Source organism: Ceratotherium simum, chromosome 1, assembly GCF_057802395.1.
Source record: "Ceratotherium simum simum isolate JZ-2026a chromosome 1, ASM5780239v1, whole genome shotgun sequence".
Taxonomy (NCBI): domain Eukaryota; kingdom Metazoa; phylum Chordata; class Mammalia; order Perissodactyla; family Rhinocerotidae; genus Ceratotherium; species Ceratotherium simum.
Window position 1 is genome coordinate 48131608 of NC_141900.1, and position 19734 is coordinate 48151341.

Genomic DNA, 19734 nt, shown 5'->3' on the forward strand with positions numbered 1-19734 from the left:
TAACTGCTTTTGGAATCTCACTACCATTCACACATTAAAAAATACACCTACCAGGATAGGAGTCTGCTTATTCAAATATGTGTCAAGATGGACAGAAGACTGTTAGTTAATTTTCTATTCCTTGAAATATCAAGATTTAGACTCATTAAATAACAAACAGTGGTATTTCCTTCTTTAAAATTTATCCTTATTCTGTATTTAAATATTAGGCAAATACAATTTCTAGGCACATAGGTAAATATTCATTATCTACACCTACCTGCAAAGCATTTTCCTACTGATAATTTATGGATTACCCTTTTTCTTTCATCACTAAAAATACAAATGTTCCCTTGTGATCTTCCCCCCTTCTAAAGCAGGCCATTAGAGCAGCTAAGATTCCTTAAAAATGGTGTGTTTACAAAGTCACTGTCAAGTTACAATAGCTATATGACTTTTAATGAGAAAATAATATTCTTATCAAATTTTCAAAACAAGACTAATTTCCAGGAAATCAACTTAGTGCATTAAATATTATTTAATACTATTTAAAGTTAATTGATTTAATGCAAGGGTCTTGGGAGATTCAAGAGTTGGGTAAACTTGCAGATAATTTTCACAGCACTATTTTATTCTGGATGAGTTTTAATATAATTTTCTTTTTAGATAATTATTAAAGACGTTAAATATTATGGTGAAATGATATACTTTTCCAAAATGAGTTTATCTGTAAATGATCATGGGAAAACAATAAAAGTCACTGCTACATTTTCTGTAACACTTTGGCCAAAACTCAAAAAGATGTCAATTTTTGTCCCACCATAAAATAAAGGGGTTTAACTTTTTTTTTCCTGTGTGATTCAGGATAACAGGGAAGTTAATCTAAACAATGAAAAAGAAGAAAATACTGGTACATTATTAAATATAACAATAACATACACCATAAAATAGCTGATACTTTCTTACTGTTGCTAAATGTGATGTATAGTAATTTTCACAACCCTTCAATACTCCTTTGTGATTTCTAGGTAGTTGGTTTTAGGAATAAAGAAATAGTTTCAAGAAGATTAAGTAATTCTCTGAAGTCCAGGGGTCATTGATATAACAAATATGAGACCCTGGAGTCTGGACTTTAGTCCTGTTTTCTACTCATTGAGATGATATTCATATTTTGCATAGTGATTCTCCCAAGCAAGTTTTTCCCTCCTTCCTTATGGAAATTCCATAAAACACTGCTTTCAAGGAGTGAAAAATATTTTTAACCTCAGACTATCTTGAATTTCTGCTAAAGTGCTAGAAAAGTCGACTATTACAGTTGTAGATGCCAGCTTGCTCAAAGTAACTTTTAAAATATTAAAACCCAGAGCGGGTTTCAAATAAAAAGCTGATATACAGAAGTTTTAATAAAATGATTAAGATTCTATAATAAAAGAGTGGTAAGTCCGTATAATTTCTAATCCGTTTTCAGTTCCCAGGTCTGTGATCAGTTAATTTAGGTAGTAGGTATAAGGAGACCCATCTACCATAAAGATAAGCAATTCTAGCTATTTTCCTACTTTTCAAATTTACCCCATTCTCTCCATAAACATTCCCATGTACTGTTTATATTTAGGCTTTAGTAGCTTCTTGTTAGGCAACATAGTTCTATCTACAATTTGCCTTTAAAAATGTTTATTGTATTTTTATTAATCAAGAGAGATAAGCACACAAGCTATGGTAAAAAGCAATCCATCTGAAACCATTATACTTTCTAATATGATATTATGTGAAATGCTCATTTAAATGATCTTGCAAAGTAGAAAGGATTTTCATGGCATTCAGTTTTACAAGTGGGTTGAAAGGGCCATTAAAACAATTTCTTCTTAAAACAGCTTATTTTGCTTCTCAACTGTAAGTGTCCTGTGCTGGGTTTGCTGTGGTTAGAGTGGCTTTGCAGTTAATGTCGTCAAGCTCTGCTGAAACCTGTCCCCCACGGGTGACCCTGCTGCTATTTGAAATACTGGTGGCATAGCTCTCAGCATTACTGCAGCTGCCACAGTATGACAACCTACGGACGGATGGTGGGGTTCCCTGACCAGGAAACAAATCCGGGCCACAAATCCAGCAGTGAGAACGCCGAATCTTAACCACTAGACCACCAGGGCTGGCTTAGAGTTGCAGGAGAAAGTCGAAGTACCAAAGAGGCTCTCTGCCTGGCTGCCTGTGTTAACACCTGTGCTCCTTTACTCAATACTCTGCATTACAGAAAGCTTCAGAGACATTACATTTCCTCTTGTCTGAACTCTTTATCCTTAAGCAAACAAGGTTAATGAACTGATGACAGGTTTGGGAGTAGAGAAACAAGTAAGGAACAATCCCAGTCTTATAACTCTTTGCTTGATGACCTGGGACATTCACCTAACCTCACCTCCACAGTCTAAAAGCCTCCCATACGATCACATAACTTGCTTGCAATAGTCTTAAAATATGCTTGCCTATAGACAAAGTAATCTAAAAAACGTATCTCATGTGGTAATCCACATCATGACTGGCCTAGAGAAATATCTGAAAGTTAACTTTATCCTTATAAGTTAAGGATAAAAGCTATGCCTTTTTTGTCAATTATTTTCATTCAAACAACTGTCTCTCTTAACGCGAACAACTGGTAAATGCTATCGTAACTGCTTAAATGTAGGACACAAGAATGGAAAAAAAGTAAAGAAGTTTTCTCAAAATGGATAAGATTTAAGATTCAAAGTTTAGGGCATTTCTTAGACTTATCTAGTATTTTTGTAAAAGATATAGAAATGGAAACTATACTGTGAAATCTCCAAGTTGGCCGATAAGCATCTTCTGGCTATTAATATGACAGTCTGCTGGGGACAGTTCAAGCAGATCTCAAAACAGCCATATACAATAAAATCTACAGAGAGTGGTGGTGTTTTCAGTTCTAGTCAAGAAGGAGTGAGCACAGTCTACCCAAAGTGTCTCTCCCACTGAAGACAGCTACATACCCTGCAGAGAATACGTAGAGCAGCCATCTGAGGATGCTGAAAAGCAAATGATAGCAGGTAGATTGGAGAAGGAAACCAGAGTATGAAGTGCCACTGAATGAGTGATATGTTCCTGTTTTTTCTTCCCTCTCACATTTCCTAGCCTGGACTTAAAGGCAGCCCAAAACCTGGAACTATACACTAAGTACAGATGGAGAGCTCCAAGAAAAGCCCTGTTTTTCTGGTTCAAGGTGTAGAAAATGAGGGCTCTGCAGGTCAGAGAAAGTGGGACAAATATCTTATTTCATTTTTCCCCCCAATTTCTCCCATCCCAGGCCCCTGGAAATTCCATAGCAGTGGCAGGTGCCTACAACTCCAACGAAGGAAAGCCCTTCTCTCTGACTGGTTAAACTATGGTCCCAAAAGCATGGGCAATTACATACTGATTTTTTTTTTTCTCTCTCTATCTCCTTACCACAGGGCCCTGGAGATAGACACTACATCAGGAAGTACATGGCAGAACAGGGGAATTAAAGCCTTGGATTTCTAGACAGTGGAGTCATATGAGAACTCTGGGATTCAAACAACATCAGATCCTGGAGGGGAGAGGGGCACAATAAAGCTATCCCTTAAAGTTGTATATGGTCTCCTGAGTTTACCCCTGAGCTATGTATGCACAGATTTGCCTTTAAGAAGCACACTGACAACTTAGATAACTGAATTAGGGAGTAGACCGACTTCCAGGTTCCAGACAGGCCTATTCATCTTGTACATGTAGGATAAATCTTAATAACATTATGAAGACTTTGAAAATTAAACTGACACTGGAACCACAACTTACAGGAAGCATATCAGGATTTGTGACCTGAACCTAACCAGGTCAATTACCTGCTAAAATAGCAACTGTTGTTGTTATAACAACAAATCAACATTTCTCACAAGAATTAAACAATACCCAGAGTCTCACAACATGATGCTTAAAATGTGCAAGATACAATCCAAAATTTCTCAACATATGATGATCCAGATCAGAAACTCCCAAGGGAAAAGATAGCCAATGACGCAATACCTGAGATGATACAAGTGTTGGAATTATCAGACAAGAACTTTGCAGCAGCTACTATAAACATGCTCCAAGAAGTAATGGCAGACACTCTTGACATGAAAGGAAGGATAGACATTAACACTGAGAAATAGAGGATATTAAAAAAAGAAAACAATTGGAAATTTTACAAGTAAAAAATACAATGACTGAAATAAGAAGATTAACTAGATGGGCTCAAGAACAGAATGCAGATAAGAGAAGAAAAACTCAGTAAACTTGAATATAGATGAATAGATATTATCCAAAGGAACAACAGAAAGAACAAAGAGGAAAGAAAAAAATTAACAGGGGCTCGGAAATCTATGAGATAACACATAATGTATCTGAAACGTGTCATAAGAGTTTTGGAAGGAAAGGAGAAAGAAAGTGGTGCTTAAATCAATATTTGAAGAAATAATGACTGAAAGTGTCCCAATTTAGCAAGAGACATAAACCTACGGATTCATGAAGCTCAGAGAAACTAAAACAGAACAAGCTCAAAGAAATCCTCACCCAGACTCATCAAAACCAAACTACTGAAAACTAAAGACAAAGAAAAGAAGCTTGAAAGCAGCCTGAGAAAAATGATGCATTACTTATTGTGGAGCAATGATTCAAACGACTGTGGATTTCTAATCAGAAACCGTATTATGTAAAAGACACTATGCAAGGCATGAAGGGAAATTAAAGATGAATCTTAAAATGTTTACAATTAAGTCAAAAGAGCCAGATGCATACACGTATAGCCAAAATACAAAGCCACGCATTGGGATGGCGTTAAGCAGATATCAACAGAGAGTCACAGGAGTACAAAGGATCAGGCAAATATTTCAGACAGATGGCGAGTTACAAAGTCTTCATGAGGAAATTGCTGCTAAGCTTGGCATTGAAGAAAGGGATTTTATTTTATATTTAGTATATATGTATTTATATCTCATTGCCTTCCAGAAAGATTTTGAAGTAACTTATGAAAATATATACATCCCAACAGGATAGGATAATTAGTTCAAGCAATCTGAGTAAAAGGAAAAAAAATAAGTATACCAAAATAATAACCCATAGGTAAGATTAGATGAAAGAAATGCAAACCATGGGTCCTAGAAGAACTGCTGGAGAAAACCATAGATTTGCTGGTAGCCTGCTTGGAGGCCAAAAGAATGAGTCTATTTCTAAACCACAAAATAGGAAATAATGGTTTTTAGGTACAAAATTAAGCAGTATGACTAGAAAGCCTCTGGACAGCGGTTGCTACAAAGCATGGCAGGCTGACGGCAGCCTTGGGAGAATAATTTCATGCCCCGACAAGGATTCTGAACTTTATTTTGTGTGAAATGAGGAGGCATTGAACTTTGAGATCGCACAGTAAGATGATCATAGTTGTGTTTTTCAGTAGTAATTCTGGTAGCAATGTAACGGATGGCTTTGGCTATACTGGGAAGCAAAAAACAATGTATTAAATAAAGAAAAAATGTAAATAAGTTGAAAAAGAACTGAATTCTATTATAAATGATTGCATCGTAATTGATTACTAATATTAGAGATATATTAAAGCCCCGAGGAGAGACTTAGTGAGGTAGCAAAGCATAATTAAGAGAAAAGTCATTAGAGCCAACTGGCCTCCTCTATCTCTTACTGTGTGGCCTTGGGCAAGTTGCTTGATTTACCTGCTTCTGTTTTTTTTTTTTTTAAATTTATGATATGGGAATCATAATAACTTTACTGACTTCTTAGGGTTGTTTTGAGGATTAAGTAAATATTGAATATAAACATACAGAACAGGAACTAGTACATGGTAAACATTCAATAAATGTTAGGCACTGTTACCACGGTTTCCTCCAAACATCTCCAGGACATCCAAATGTCTTGAAATTTCAATCAGCCTTTGTCTAGATGTCACTAAATTTGTGGGACTGAAAAAGTTTAAACTTATAAAATTTGTATTTTCTGTCTTAGCGGCCTGAGATTAATTTGTATTTTAGCAAATGATTCAAAATCAAATAATATTTTGAAATGATGATTATCTTTAATAATTACAACAAACACATAAATAAAAATTTAATAGGCCCCAGAAAACTGTTCCTCTTTTTAAAGAGTTCACATTTTAAAGTTGTGCTAGATATATCCTCTTTGTGAAAACAGTGTCAAAATGAAGACAAATTCCAGATAACTGCACTGTCTAGGGCAATGGGAAAAAGATCCAGTCTTCCTAAGGCAAGGTGCAGACAAGGGCTAGACAAGTAGCCAGTGTCTGAGTCAAGTAGATGCTAGAGTCAGGGAAGGAAACTGGCATTCAAGTCAGAAAATAGCATCTTATAGAATGGTCCACACAGTGGAAATGGGGACAGCGGGAGGCAGTTGCTCTTAGGGCACTAAATGACCAAGTATCCGCCCCAGGAATACCGGGAATCAAACCTAAGGCAGCAAGACTACCAGGCTTGGCAGGCATAAGCTAACTACCAGGTCAGCACTGAGTTGAATGTTGAAGGTATTTAACACTGGAAGCTGAGATTGGGCAAAGTGGGTTCAGAGTTCTGAGAGGTATTATACTAAGGAAAGAATATAAAAAAGGCAAAGGGAGGCCAAAACATATGTAAATACTTTTCAGAATTTGCCTTGACTTCAGCTATCACTTTGATGAGTCTTCATATTCTACCTGTGGTCGTTTCACCATTTAGCTTATGATCTGTTCATGATGTTCTCTCCATTCTCTACCACATGGAAGAAAGTTTCAGGAATCCTCTCTATCTTAATCAGAGATGAAGCACCTAGAGTGATAATTGCATTACAACCTCTGTGGCATTACTTTTCATAAAAGTATCATAAGTAATAACTAATACATGGCTATTAATATTTCAAAGTATTAACAGAATGCAGCCTATACAATGTGTAAAGTGAATACATAATTGATAATGCAGAGGGAAGTGGCCCAAAGAAGTTTAATCGTATCACACTAGGAAACAAAATGATTAAATCTTTTAAGGTTGAAAAAGTATTTCTTCTCTGATACATTCAAATTCTTTGCTTTGAGAATGTAATGAATAAAGATAACTCAAAATAACTTTTACATGTATTTATATATGAAAAATATGTGAATGAATTGCTAGCCAACCTACATTATGTTCAGTGAAAGAAGATTTAGTAGAAAGCATTTTTTTAAAATTGTTATACTACCGCAAGAAGCATTTAAGAAACTCACAAATTCAAAATGCATTTGATGTTGGCAGCCTAATGATGTATGAGGCACAGTGCTATGCTCCAGGGGTGTAAAGATGACCAAAATCCTGGGTCCTAACCTCAATAAGCTTAAGTCTACCAATGAGCTAGACAGATAAGCTGATAATTTCAATGTAATGTAGTCAGTGCTTTGAAAAAGCTATGAAGCACTCAGGCTGAGCTTCTAGACGAGTTGGGGTCAGGGATGGGGTGCAGAACTGGAAGAAGGGGCCACACTCAGAAAAGGTTTTATGGAGGAGGAACAGCATGAAATAAGTCTCAAAAGATGAGTTGTGTTACTCAACTAAAGAAGAAAAGCTTATGTGGATAAGAGGGAAGTGCACAAAAAGATGAAAAAGAAGTAAGAGATGATATTGGTGCAATCCAAAGCTTGATTCAAATTATATTTTATCAGATAAAGGTAAGAAACGATTTTAAGTAGAAGGGTGTCATAGTGAGATTAGTATTTTATAGTGATCATTCTGGTAGAAAAGTGAAGGATGGATTTAAATGGAAAAAAAATGGAGATGGGGAAAGAAGGATGTGACTATTGCCAGGAGTGAAAAAGAGATGAAATGAGCTAAACCTATGACAGTGGTAGTAATCACAGAAAGAAAGGAAAAGATTCCAGAATTACACCATATCATTAAGTGGGCATTTTAATTGAATTTGAGGATATCGAAAGTTTAAGTATGGGATGACTGTCAGATTTCTAGCTTAGGAAACACTGAGTGCATAATGGTTTCACTAACTCAATATGGTAAAGGGAGGGGCAGGAGTTTTGGAATGTAAGAAGAAGTCATTATTTGGTGGAGGGGAGGAGAAGGAGGGAGGCAGACGATGAGTCCATTTTGGTTATACAGAATTTGAGGCTCCTGGGACTTTGTATGGTCACCCCTCACTTAACCAAACTTTACTGGGCACCCATCACTTGTAATAAATGGAGGTGGAGGGACTGGATGTGCAGATACAAAACGAAATCTGACCTAGTCTAGAACCTCCCATATCTTACCATTCTCCTCCCTCCCTTCTTCCCTAAGCTGCTCTTTTTTTCTCCCCATAATAGGAACATCGACAATAGAGTCAGTATGTTCAATGTGTTCAGGAGGAAGGACTGGGGAGGAAGAAGATAGAAATGGGAAAATAGGCTCTGGAGGCCAGTCTAAAGAAAGGCTATCCTTAAACTATTTCAAGATAAGCTTTTCTAGAATCAATTATCTCTTTACTTTGATATGCTTATTAACACGGCTAATAGTTATATGGCTAAAATCCATTCTTTGTTAACTCAGGGACTATTACAAAACTATGAACACAGGAGTACTTAACAAATTACTGTTGACTACTTTATAGTAAGATAATTTAAAAGGTCATAAATAATTACAAAGTATATATTTAAAGAGTTGATTTTAAGTTCTTTGGTTTTTTCTTTTCCCGATATTTGAACTGAGGATTGGTGCAATTTGTAAGTAAATATGACCTTAATTTTTTTCAATTACTTTTTAAATTCTGGTAAAATATATGTAACCTAAAATTTACCATTTTAACTATTTTTCAGTATACTGTTCAATGGCATTAAATACATTCACATTGTTGTGCAACTACCACCACCGTCCATCTCCAGAACTGTATTGCCTTGATCTTTTTAAAAAAGTACTAATTGATTTAAGAATCAAGACCCATTTATCACCTGCTTTTGCATTTTATATATTCTACTTAAAGAAAAACAGAACTTCTACTGTGCTCTAAAATTATAGCTAGAGCCATTCCTCCATAAATTGAATATCAGCTTATGGATATTTAAATTCAGCAAAGAATTTTAACTTTCTACCAATTCTCGTATTCTGTAAGAAAAACATTGTGTTATTCAACAGAAGCAAAGAACATTCTCTAGTTAAACCATACCAGTGCTATGAATACTAAATATTCTCTTCAGTTAAAGTGAAATTTAAAGTTCAGAACTCTGTGTTCTAGGAAAAGTAGAGTATGCCAGAATGTGAAATAACAATAATGAGCCATAGTCTAGTAGAGTTCTTGGCCCACCATAGACTGCAATAAATGTTTTAAATGAATAAGAGAGTTTCCAAGCAAAGAAAATTAAATATAAATTATATAAAATTATTATTAATTTAACAATGGTATGAATCATGGTAATTAATAGGTGAAATGTATGTCCTGTTACTAATTTAAAGAAAAGTTAACAAAAGTATCGTTAGAAGTGCTTGTGTGAAATAAGCTAAAGTTATTCTAAAACACTAATTGGATTTCAATAGATATAGACGTTTTAAAGCTGGAGAGAGGTAGTAAGTAATTTACCGAAGGTCACACTCTGGAGGGTAGGGTCACCAGGATGCCCTGGGGCCTTTTCAGGTTCCCATCCACAGCGGGGAGTGGTGATGAAGAGTACAGATAGTGGAGCCAAGCTACCTGGGTTTCAGTTCCCATTCTGCCACTTATTATCTGTGTGGAATCAGGCAAACTATTTAACCTTTGTCTGCCTCAGCTGCTTCATCCACAAAATGAAGCTAATCATAGGGTTTTTGTGAGAATTAAATGTAAATGTGCCAATACAGGTCAAATGTCTCAAACTGTACGTGGCACAAACTAAAAGCTTAATAAATGTTAGATATTATCATTGTCATTGACTTCTTTTTTGTGTGTGTGAGGAAGATCAGCCCTGAGCTAACATCCACGCCAATCCTCCTCTTTTGGCTGAGGAAGACCAGCCCTGAGCTAACATCCGTGCCCATCTTCCTCCGCTTTCGCCACAGCATGGCCTGACGAGCGGTGCATCCGTGCCTGCCCAGGATCCGAACCCGGGCCGCCAGCAGCGGAGCGCGTGCACTTAACCACTACGCCACGGGGCCCGCCCCTGCTGTTAAGACTACTTGATTTAAAACATGGCACAGGGACTAAACTCTCCTTCTCCCAAAAGAATACAGACTACTCAGGGGAGGTGCTTGGTTTCATTGTCTTTCATTCAGTCTCTTGCAGCCTGGGGTTATGAAAAGTGACCCTTCATTAAAGACAGGAACACTGCTACGATCACCACCACTGCCATCCTGCATCCCAACCACCATCATCACCACCGCAACTTCCATCACCACTATCACTGCCAGCACCTCCACCAGTTCCACCACCACTATCATGAGCGCCAACATCGCCATCACCACCACCACCAGCACCATCACAGCTACCATCACCAACATAACCACAAGTTTCACTACTATTTCCATCATCACCATCATGACCACTATTACTGCCCCCACTATCCTAACCAGCGCCTGCACTCACAACAACACCTTTAACATCTATGTGAGTATAAATGTGACTCTAAAAGTGTCATTTGGAGAGTGAAGAATAATGGACAAAATGTAAGTGTATACATAGACTGAGCCAACAGCTTCAGAATAAAACCATTGGAAAGGCAAAATTAAAACTTTCCTCTTACATGCTAACCTGTGCTGTTTGGAATCTGCAGCTAAAGCTGTTTAAACTAGTGCTTAAGAGAATGGGTTTTAATCAAGGAGTCCTGGGTTTGAGTTTCATATCTGCTACATACCTGACTTTGAGCAAATTATTTACCCTCCCAAAGGCTCAGTTTTTCTCTATCTGAAAAATGGTGATATCCATTATTGAGAGTTTGTGTGACTATTTAACAAATACTCACAGGTAACATAAGCACTTAGCACAATGCTTGTACTAATCTAAGATTAAGACCTCCTCTGTCACCCTCACACCAATTTTCCTCCCAGTCTGAACTAGGCAGTAAACGGTACCATCATTCACAGGGACGAGCTGGCCTCGATTCATCTCTTTCCCTCGTGTCCCATCCCCACCCCAAGAGAACTCATTACCAGATTCTTCCTGTTTCACCTCCAGAACGTACCTCAAATCCATCCATTCCCCGCCACTATCCTTGCCCAAGCCCAGACTACTCTGATAGACCCTGTCTCCCAGCCGCTGCTCAGTACAACCCATTCTCCACGTAGCAGCCGAGTAAACTTTAAACATGTGAATCAGATGATGCTTAAAGCCTTCAATAGCTTCCTATTGCAGTTAGAATCAGATACTTTACCATCATTTTTTCTACGTGATCTGTCCCCTGTCCATCTTTTCTACTTTACCTCTTACTGCTCTCTCCCTAGCCCTAGAAGCTTGGGTCACACCGTCCTCCTTACTGTTTCTTTAATGCATTGAGCTTTTGACTCTTCTTTCAAAGAGGCCTTCCAGTACAGTATCCTTCTAAAGCAGCATCCACTACATTCTACGCAGTTCCTCTTCATCATTTCACCTTATTTTTTCCATAACTCTTGCAATCTGAAGTTATATTTATTATATTTCTTTTTGTTTATTTATTTAGTCTCCTATTATCAGAATGTAAGTTCCTTGAAGAATATTATATTATTGTTCATGTTCTGTTCCCTGTTCTATTATTCCATGTTCTATTATCGATTATGCTCTATATTATTGATCATGTTTCTACTCTCAGTGCCAAGAGCAGTACTTAGAATATTTTTGAAATGTGATTAAAATATTCACCATACAAATGGAAATTAAAATTTTTTTGGATCTAAATGTTTGACTTAAATAATATCTCATTATGGAGAAAACAACTATAGGGGGAGTTGTCTATAGGGAACGAAGCCCTCAAATCCCCAAATGGAGGGAAAAGAATAGATGGGTAATAAATTCAGGGAGACTTATGTTTGAAGGTCCCATAAATAATTTTCTCATAAGGTGTTCTGAAATAAGTATGAGAAAGGTTAAGAGAAACTTTATCAATTTAGTTTAGGTTCTAGAGTTTATAATTGATCTCTGGTGTCTAAAGGTTATACTTAGGCTAACATGAACATTCAAAAGCTAAATCATTGCCAAGGACATATAATGCCTAAAACCTGAATGCAACGGGTGGGTCTGTCACATAAGTAAGAAAATAAAAGGTACTTGGTGATAGATTCAAAGCTTAGACATTGTGATTAGTTGGTTATAGGAGTGTGTGATTCGTTACTTATAGGAGTGTGTGGTATCTGGAAAGCAAACGTGAAAGTGACATAGCATTTCAACTACTCTGTACTCACTGTGCATGGCGTCTGCATCCACGGTTCCCCATCGATCTGCATTGGCAGAGACTTGCTCGTCCTGGGGGAAAATATTTCATTTTAAGTATTACACTGAAACACTGTATATAACAGACTATGTGTAAGATATAAGGTGATGAGAACAAGGAGTGCAAATATGGTAATAGCTAGGCTCTAAACTTATCTCTTTTGAAAGGGACTTCAACTCTTGACTATTAATAAATACCCTAAAAAGTACCTTGCACAGGAATGTTAAAAGCTTCCTGGTAAATGTGATGATATAAACAAAAATTATCGATGCCAAAAGAAAAATGTAGGGTTTATGTTTAAAGACACAATCAGAATTCCTACGGTTAAAAGAGCCTCCTTGCTTTCACGCAAACCCACATTGCAAACCTGGAGAAAAAGTGTTTGATGTTTCAGATTTCCAGTATCAATATTTTGATATACATAACATCAATTATATCTGTGCTATAATCCATAGTATCACCTTAGGGTCAAAATAGACCTTTTTTCTACAGGTAAAATTTTGGAAAAATGTTTCCTGAAAAAAGTTTAAATTTAATCCACATATAAAATCTTACTTTACAATAATTTTTTATTTAATTTTATAGAAATAATTGTGCACTTTAGTTCGCGAAAGAATTTAAGATAATGATGCTTCAACAATGTTTTCATTGGGTAATTTGCCCAGTAGATGCTTTGATGCTTCAGTAAACTAAACCGAGTGTGAACCAGATTAAAGGGGATGATATTTGTATGTTAGAATTGTATCCATGGTCTCAACAAGAGAATCAAATTCCAATGAACCTGATAAGTAATAGCTAACTAAAATTTTGTAAAATCTGCCAATTTTCATTATTTCAAAATATATCAGTATCAATCATTGATCATATGAGGCAAAAATAAGACAAATGTCATTATTGGAGTCCTGCATACTTTTAATTAGTTTGTAGCCATGCCATGTCAAACCACTTTCTCAGTTACAGAGAAAGAAATACCTGATGACCACAGAGGAGCATTGAGCCAGCCGTCGTCCAGCACTTTTCAGTCCTGTGTATATTTGCCCCATCTCCATGGCTCCTTCCAAGCCAACCACCTCCAGCAGCTGATCACTCAAATCTGAAAGAAAACAGATGCATTGCAAGTTACAGTGCATATGCATATGCCCACAATTTAATGCCATTGGATATTGTGGAGATGAAAAATAAAAGCTACTTCACAATGAAAGCTTCTCTGCCTTGGACACCGAAGGAAATGAAAAGATGGCCTACTTTTGAAACTCTCAGTTTAACTAAACCTTGAGGTGCTGTGGAAAAAGATTTGCTGTCAGCTTATTCTAAAATAAATGGGAAGAATGGATTCTGAGCCAAATAATGCCAAAAAATATACCAGTAGTTTTTAACATCAACAAACTTAATGTTATTCCACATGTATATATGGAACATTCATACATCCCACATCAGACATTTGGCAGCAAATACACATTTCAACACTATAAATACAGTATGAGGATATGCTGTCAAACATGATTTTGTTAAATTACTTGAACAAAAGACCTTAGAGATTATGGAGTTTCTCATTTTAAAGATAAGAAGACTTAGTCTCTAAATCATTGAGTGACTTGTCCACAGTCAGGTAAATTTGTGCAGAATTTCAAGAAACAATATTAATTTCTTGAGATGTTTTTCTGATGATAAGGAATATGCTACCAAAATATTATTTGGGAGTAGACTAGATAATTAGCACAGTGCAATCACTATTTTTTAACAGTGGACAGTAGAAAGAGGCGAACAGTGTAGATATTGCTTGTTGAGTGTTTCCTAGGTGCCTGTCACTGGACTGATCACTTTCTATGTATCATTTTATTAGCTCCCCCTCTAAATCAAGTTAAGATACACATGATTATTCCCATTTACAGATAGAGAAGCTGAGAATTAGAGCAGTTGACTAATTTATTCATATTCACTTATCGAAGAAGTAACAGAGCCAAAATCCGAACCCAAGCACTTTGATGCATAACTGCTATGCTATATTTGACACATCAGTCATACCAAAAAAAGAGACTTTAAACATGTATAGAAAAGTTTCTTACATAGGGAGGGAGGTGTTTGTGAACAGATAGTTTGATATTGTTTTCGTAGGAGAAAAAGCTGGGGTTTGTGGCATAGAGTGGGAGGGCATGATGATTATACAAGATAACCAGGTAACAGCTGGTCATAGCTGAGGGTGGGCTTGAACAAAAACAAGCAAATGTGTTTTGTATGGACTCTATTTTGCATGGAAAACACTCATTCCCCACTAATGAATCTATTGTAGCATGGAGTTCAGAGACGTTAAGTGGTACATTTTCAGTGTAGTTCAAGTGTGTGGCAAATCATATTTTGAAATTTCAAAGTTTGTTAGGCTCATGATCATTGGCAAATTTAATATAAGCCCTTAAAACAGACAGTGTGACCAAGCCACCGTATTTTAAGTGAAATGATTTAAAAAAACTCTTATTTTTTAAACTTTAAGCTATAGCTGCAGCTATGAGATTTCTCCAAGTAAACACAATCTTCTAGCTACAAAATCAAATGTTAACAAGTCATAATAACTTAGAGCATTCACCTTGCTGTTCTAAACCCTATGTAGACATATTTCTCATGAAACTTACTCTGTGTTTCTAGTTTAAATTTATGTTGCCAAGAACAGATGGACAAGGAATGGAAACATATTCTTTCAGCTGTAGCCGGCACTAAAATGTGCTTGGCTCTATAGCCTGGGTGTTAATATACGCATTTCTTAGATATATGTCAACCAGAAAACTACATTGTGGCAAGCACTAAAACCCCAGATGTGTGTCTGGTGATATTTATAAAACAACAACAACAACCACAAGATTGAAGTTCATATTTAGTATTATATATTTCGCACTGCCTGATTCCTAAATAGGTGAAATTTTATGCTAATTTTTGTAATGATCTGGTTGATGGGAAGTATTCTACAAGAAATCAAACACTTTCTCACGATAGAGTTAATCTGTGAGCCCTAACTTTTCCACAAATCACAGGGATTGTCTACACCCACACCATATTGCTACTGTCTACCACCCTCCTTTTGATTTTTTTCTTTCTTTTAATTTGTCTTTTTCTCCCTGCAAAAATGAAAATCAATTCTGCCATAAATAATCAGTAATGAAGAGATTTCTTACGGATTTAGAAGACCTAGGCTTTCAAACTTGCATGTTCGTCCTAACACAAAGAAGTGTATAGAAATTGTGGAATATTTACTAACTGATAAAGGTAAACAAACACCATATTCCTTCTAACTAGATGCCCAGAAAAAAAAAGGAAAAGAAACTCTAAAGTTGTGCTGCACAAATTTACTCCCCTAACACATCTACATTTTTTGATACAGCACAGTTTGCAATGTCTGTATACAACTGATGCCTCTCACATATTGTCTTTGACCTCAGACAAAGATAGCTTTTATGTCTACAATTTTGAATTTTGTTTCTATATGCAGTATCTTGTAAAAACATCAAAGACTTCCTCACTTCACATTCCAGCTAAAATTCATTTTAAATGTAGGTCCCCTTGGGATGTCATAACCAACCAGACTCATCTACTTAGTTGGTTTGCTACTGGTCTACTGATTTCTTACTAGGAGTAGCAAACTACAGGCCATGGACTGAATCCAGCCCACTGCCTGGTTTGTATGGCTTGCAACTTAAGAATGGTTTTTACACGTTTACAAAGTGGAAAAATTTTTTAGAAGAATAATATATCGTGACATCTGAAGATTATATGAAATTCAAATTTCAGTGTCGATAAATTAGTTTTTAGTGGAACACAGCCATACTCATTCATTTAGTTTTGTCGATGTCTGCTTTCACACTACAATGGCACAGTACAGTAGTTGTGACAGAGACCATATGGTCCATAAAGCCTAAAATATTTACTGTCTGGACCTTTAGAGAAAAAGTGCCAACCTCTGCTTAAGAGAAACATTAACTCTTTCAGGCCACTGAGGTTTTCCCTTTAGTTCTGTCACTATCAATGCTAAATGGAATCACAGTGGCCTGAAAGACATAACATCCAAGCACTCATTCCGCAGTGTATATGTCTGTGCATAGAACAGCTGCTCTCAACCACGAAGTCTCACCACGCTGGTGTACTGTGAGGTTTCTCATAATCAACTTGTTATTAATCATGAAATACCAAAGTTTTCAAATAACTTTATTACAAAAGAAACTTCAACGCTTAACGGTCAACATTATGCTCAGTCACTGTATGCTGGTTGGCTTTCTCGAGTGTGAGAAAGAGAAGCAGTCATAGATAGGAAGGCAGAAGTTGCAACCAGACCAAGAGATCCAGGTGAGATTCAGCTCCACCTGTGAAAGTCACCTGCCAAGTACTGAGAAATCCTGACATACTGATATTGGGAAACGTGTGTCTATCCTGAGGAAGATACTGTTTTTGTTCAATTTAATGTTATGAGATATACTTTTGAAGGGGAAAAATAGTATGTTTCTGAAAGAGCTAACATGTCTTTCCAAATGGTTCCATGGGAGTAACAGGCAAGAGAATCTGCCAAATTTGGTATTTTCATATTTAAAATAGAAAGTCTAGAAGACAAGCTCAGAGGGAAGAAATTTAATGAAATAACCAAAATTGGGTCATATTAGAGTAAGATTCTTAAAACAAGGTCAGTACCTCTGAATAGGGAAAAATATAACTTTATTTTTACTACTACATAATTGAAATTAAACATTTATTTCAATTATAAATTTAGGCAAGAAACCATAGTTGTCATAGAAATACCTGTGACTTTGTCACTGATAGTTATTCTATTTCCATATCACATTATAGTTGTCACAATATTTCAAAATGTTATTTACACTAATTATTACTTAGAAATCTTAATAATTATTGACCCTCTGCTATATTTTTAACGTTAACTTATTAGTAAAGAAGAACATATTACTAAATTAAAATTTTAACAATATTTCAATATAATTGGTTTCCTTTGTTAGCCTATATATTTTATTTTATGAACTTTAAAACACCAGACTGGCAAAGCAGACTATAGCACAAAAATGGTTAAGAAACCCTATTTTAGAGTTTAATTCGCCTTTGACTTTGTAAATCTTTTCCTGAACATTGTTAGTGCTGCATTATTTTGTAACACAGGTAATCAGATATGAATGTGAAATCTGAAAGTCAGGGGCACAGTATAGATTTGAGAACACAGGAGCAGCACAGCTAATAAGTAGGTAATATTTATTCATAGCTTCGTCACTTCATTTTTGACAGTTATGCCCTGATAATATGTCTCATTATGTAATTGTCTCAGACTGCCATATGTGAAGGAACAGAAGAGGATGCATTGCAAACACAGACTGAATGTGGGTTGTAGCATTTCGGCATTTCGTAGAATATAGTGTGTACTGAAGGGAGGAGAACAGGGGTGGAGGCAGGGCAGGTGAGAGTCCTTCGTGCACGGTGTCCAGTCCTTCGTGCACAGTGCTGCAACACTGTGGGAGGCCATGTCATGGGGTACCCTCATAGACTCAGCAGGGACATTTTGTAATCACCATAAATAGCTAATTATATCACCACCTATTAAGTCCTTATTTGGCCAGGGTGAGACCAGGCTAGCTATGGAGTTGCACTTTCTGAGTGTGGGTAGATTGTATATATGCCTTCCAGTCACTCTCCATTTATGTAGCAACTATTTGAAACATGCCTGGGGATCCAGAAGAAACATTTAAAAAGCCAAGGTATAGATGAAATTCCTCCACCAAAGTGAATGCTGCAAGGATTCTTCCTTAAAATGTCTATCTATTGCCCATTGATTCTTAATTTAGATGGACTTCTCACAAGCACAAAAAGCTATTTTCCCTGACCTCCATGCAAATTAGAAAAGGGGGTGAGTGCAGAGAAATGAAGCAAAAATTTATTAATATGGACTCTGTGTTTCCCAGTACAAGTACATAAACATTAAGGCATACTATACAATTATAGGTCTATCAATGAAAGGGGCAGGGTTAATATACATACTGTGTGCCTACTACGGGCAGGCTCTCTGCTAAGGGATTTACATGCATTTTTCCTTTTAAGACTCCCAACAATCCTCTGAGGCTGGTTATTCTCCTCTCTTTATTCATGAGGAAACTATGTTACTTGTCCAAGTCTTCACATATAGTTGAAAATCTGGTTTTCCAATTAGGTATGCCTAACTCCAAATTCCATGTTACTGTACATACTGACAACAGTAAGAACTAACTGATTAAATGTTGTCAGTGATGGAAGAGAAAAAAATATTACAAAGAAATATTTATAACACCTTAAAGTGGTACTGCTAATAATCCTACCACTAATTGTTTCAGATGACATCACCAAATGAAAACACAGTACAAAACTCTCATTCATCATGATTATTCCAGGTCATATGTGAATTATACTCTGAAGAATCTCTGTAAGAAGGCTAACAAATGAAAAATACTTTTTGGAATGATTTCCATCCAAAATGGTTAAAATGTAAAAACTAAAAAGATTAGAGTCTGGTACATAAATGCATTAACTACAGTTATTTGGAAAATCTAGCAGTGTGAAATATCCCATTCCCTGTTGAAATCTGAAAAATAAGGGGTTAAGGTACATATACAGAAATATAGAGAGAGCGAGAGAGACACAGAGAAAGAGAGACAGAGAGAGAAAGAGAGAGAGAGAGGAGTCACATGCCTGAGTTTAAAAATGACTTGTAAAGAATGGATTTGATCATCTCTTTTAAAGCCATATGGCTTTTGAAAACAACCAGCCAGCCAGAGCTGACTATAACTTTATGTATTTTCATTCTAAAATTCTGAACTTCCCTAAAATGGATCCAAAAAAAAGCAAAGACCAGAAATCACAGTGTGGCTTATTGTCAACAACTTGCCTATCATGACCAAAGCAGTTCAGGGCCTGCAAATCATTTTGCTATGGTGTACTTGAAAAGTGATCTTCACCCGGGGACACACACCCAAGAAATCATAGGCATTTCATCCACAAGGCCCATGGAGAACCAGCTTCAAGACTTCCTGCAGCAATCCAGAGCTGCAACTGGCCGTGTGTATTCCCAGTAAAAGTAAGCCGAGTTTATGAGCACAAGCTAGCAGTGAATCTGAACACCGCTGCTTCTGGGTCCCTAAGTCAGTTTGTTCTCGTTAAGCTTTGTGGAGGGACTGAAGGCTGTCACTTGTTTTCTGTGTGAATGAGCCGTTAGTGTATAGGGGGATGTTTTCACAGCACCAGGCCTCCCCTGCCCTCTTCCGTAAACCAAGCTACTTCACGTGTCTCCTCATATTAGTGCCATCACTAAACAAAGCAAGTGCTCATGAATGAAGACTGATGTCAGCAGATTCCGAATAGCTTCTGGAGGG

The 19734-nt window shown here is 36.6% G+C and overlaps 1 protein-coding gene across 5 annotated transcripts in view; it reads right to left on the reverse strand.

The window, feature by feature from the left end:
* DGKB (diacylglycerol kinase beta) overlaps positions 1-19734 on the reverse strand; it is a 700672-nt gene that overhangs the window by 17336 nt on the left and 663602 nt on the right. For all 5 annotated transcript variants that reach the window (XM_087426742.1, XM_087426849.1, XM_087426797.1 and 2 more), the window contains 2 exons: positions 13328-13448; positions 12327-12387 (listed from right to left, as the gene is read on the reverse strand). In XM_087426742.1, coding sequence (XP_087282868.1) covers positions 12327-12387; positions 13328-13448 — 182 coding nt within the window. The remainder of the gene's footprint in view (positions 1-12326; positions 12388-13327; positions 13449-19734) is intronic.